We start from the raw sequence: 2614 nt of genomic DNA, 5'->3' as shown, positions 1-2614 counted from the left end.
GTCCCGCGGGGCGGCAGCAGCCCCAAGGTACCGGACTTTGGGTCAACTTCTGGGGACGGGGTTGGCGAGTCCAGGCAGCGGGTCTGGCCGCTCGGCTCCCGTCGCTCTGCCGGCTGCGCACGGGGGGGGCGGTGCTCCGGAGCCACTCTCCGGGGCGCAGAACGCTCACTCCGCGCCCGCCCCGCTGCCCCCGCAGGTCCCGTCCGTCCCTCCCCGCGGGGCCGCTCCCGGGGTGCCGGGCGGGCAGCGCTGCTGGAGAAGAGGGGTCCCGGCGCCGCCCGAGCTGGGTGGCAGTGCCCGGCTGCCAACCCGCCCTCGCCTGCTTCCTCCCCGCAGGAGCCCGAGATGGCGGACAGCGCCGCGGCCACCGCCGCTCCCCGCGCCGCCGTGAAGGGCGGCTCGGCGGCGCCCTGGTGGAAATCGCTGACCGGCAAGAAGAAGCACAAGGAAGCGGCGGCAGCCCCGCCGCCCCCCGCCGCCAGCGAGACCTCCGCCGACCCCCCCAGCCCCGACGGCCGGGAGGAGCAGCCTCCCCCCTTTGGCAGCGGCGACGCCGCGGGGACGGGCGGCGGGAGCCGGCGGAGCCTCCGGGTGTCCCACTCGGGCCGCTTCAAGGAGCGGCGGAAGGTGCGCACCTCGCTGCTCGGCGACGGCCCCGAGGTCTTCGACGGCGGCGGCGCCCCAGGCCATGCCGCCCAAGGGGACGAGTAGCCCAGCAGGACCTTGCCGAGGAGCTGCCACTGGACGGGTGGCCGGAGGACTGGCAGGACAGGTAGCGGGAGTCAGTGACTGCCCCACAGCTGGGCATGGTCCCATGAGCGACATGGGGGCGTGTGGCCGCGGCCTCCCCAACCCCGACGAGACGCTGCGGGGAATCCGGCGTCTCCGCCAGATGAGGGAATCGTGTGCTGTGTTACATGAACACCGCCGAGACCAAACCCCTAGATGATGGGACGATGTGATTGTCTTAAAAAAAAATAACACAAATAAATACCCCACTCCCTCTACTGTGGTGAGCGGACTCAAGGTGCTATCTCAGGGCCGACACTGGGGGTTTCTGAACCTTCCCCCAGCCCTTGTCAGGAGCCAACAAGGCCTGACTTCTCAGGCCTATGACCCAGCTCCTTTTGGCTCTCAAGCCGAGGAGGTGCTTTGTTGCTTTCATCTCACACACTGTCTTATCGAAGGAAGGGGGAAACAAAGTGCTCTTATCTAGTTTCAGGGCCAAGGACCTCCAGCAGTGCTGTAAGTGCTCCTGCCCTGTGCTAGCTGGCTCGCTGTGAACCCATCCTCCTTCCCCTGTGGGGGTCAAAAGAGAGGTGTTGCGAAGGGCCGGCTCCTGAATTCGCCCATGCCCCACATCACATCGCATTTAAATATGCAAAAGGCAGGACCATGCTGGTTTTCTCCCTTTTCTTACTGTGTAATGATAAGCACGTTTTTCACAGGCTGGTCTCTCATAGTTCTGTTACAGAGGGAGGCCTGTGTTGTGTAGGAATTTGCACTATTTACCCAGGGGATACATGATTTTTGCATAATTGGTGATAACTGGCATAATGAAGTTCCAATGAAGAAATTGTGTAATAAAATGTAAACACTGTTTTGGGAGATGAGACCAGCCCTGGAGAGCACAAGCAGGGTTGTACTCCTAATGTGGAATAGGCTTGGGCACCGCTGAAAATGTTCTTTGCTATTACCATCTCCAAGGCTTGTGAAGTAAGGTTGTGTCCCAGGATTTCTTCTGATAGCAAGATAATGTGCTTTAACTCAAGCAGCTCCCTCTAACAGCTCCTATATTTTTGGACAAATATAAGCCAGATTTGTACTGGTGGTGTGCCTTACAGAGCAAATGCAGCTAAAAGTTCTTAGCAATTTCCCATTTCTTGATAGTAGGTGATGTAGCAACAGCTGATTTATTTATTTTAAATGCATTCACAATATACTTTATATTGTTAAAATGGTTTTAGACATTTTCTGAATGTGAGATATTACATAGTGGTAGGGACTGAAAATTATTTCCTAGCAGTCAGATATTACACAGTTATGATTTTGTTTGGTTGTAACTAATCATATAAGGTCAATTAAAAATAAAAAGAGACTGGAAAGGAAACAAGAGCTGAGATCCAAGTGAATATATGGATTAAACCAGTCACTGACAATCACTGAAATGGTACACTAGATGCTGGGCAAGTGCCCCGTGGTTCGATGTGTGTAATAATACTTCGAAAGCTCCTGTGCAATAAACTCAGACAACATAGCTGCAGAAGTGCTCACTGGTGCTTCACTCAGCTAGTCCTTCAAACTCTGGAACTCAAGGATGAAGGGACTGTAGCATCAAATCTATTTCCATAAAAGCTTTTTTCCCACCCAATGTTTAGCTGTATGCTTTTTTTTATTTCATGTAGTAAAACTACAAGGTGCTGGGTTTGGACTGCCTTTTTATGTTGCTGACTACGTGCTGACCAAGCAAAGAGCTGGGGGGTTGTGGGGCAAGCTCTGAAAAGTTTCTCCTCAAAGATGCTTTTCTTAAGTGAGGCCTCTTCAGTCAAGGGGCATCTGAAATCCTTCTCTAGAGAAGAAGCAATTGGAGCAAACCTAGCCTTGGAAAAAGGGT

The 2614-nt window shown here is 54.6% G+C and overlaps 1 protein-coding gene across 1 annotated transcript; it reads left to right on the top strand.

The window, feature by feature from the left end:
- Nucleotides 1–345: 345 nt before the first annotated feature.
- Nucleotides 346–2371, top strand: PRR15 (proline rich 15). Its single transcript, XM_017836095.1, has one exon. It carries the CDS (start codon nt 346–348, stop codon nt 709–711), a length of 366 nt encoding a protein of 121 aa, XP_017691584.1. The 3' UTR covers nt 712–2371.
- Nucleotides 2372–2614: the final 243 nt, after the last annotated feature.

This window comes from Lepidothrix coronata, unplaced genomic scaffold (genome assembly GCF_001604755.1).
Source record: "Lepidothrix coronata isolate B3197 unplaced genomic scaffold, Lepidothrix_coronata-1.0 Scaffold270, whole genome shotgun sequence".
Lineage (NCBI taxonomy): Eukaryota > Metazoa > Chordata > Aves > Passeriformes > Pipridae > Lepidothrix > Lepidothrix coronata.
This window is presented reverse-complemented; position numbering and strand designations above follow the sequence as displayed.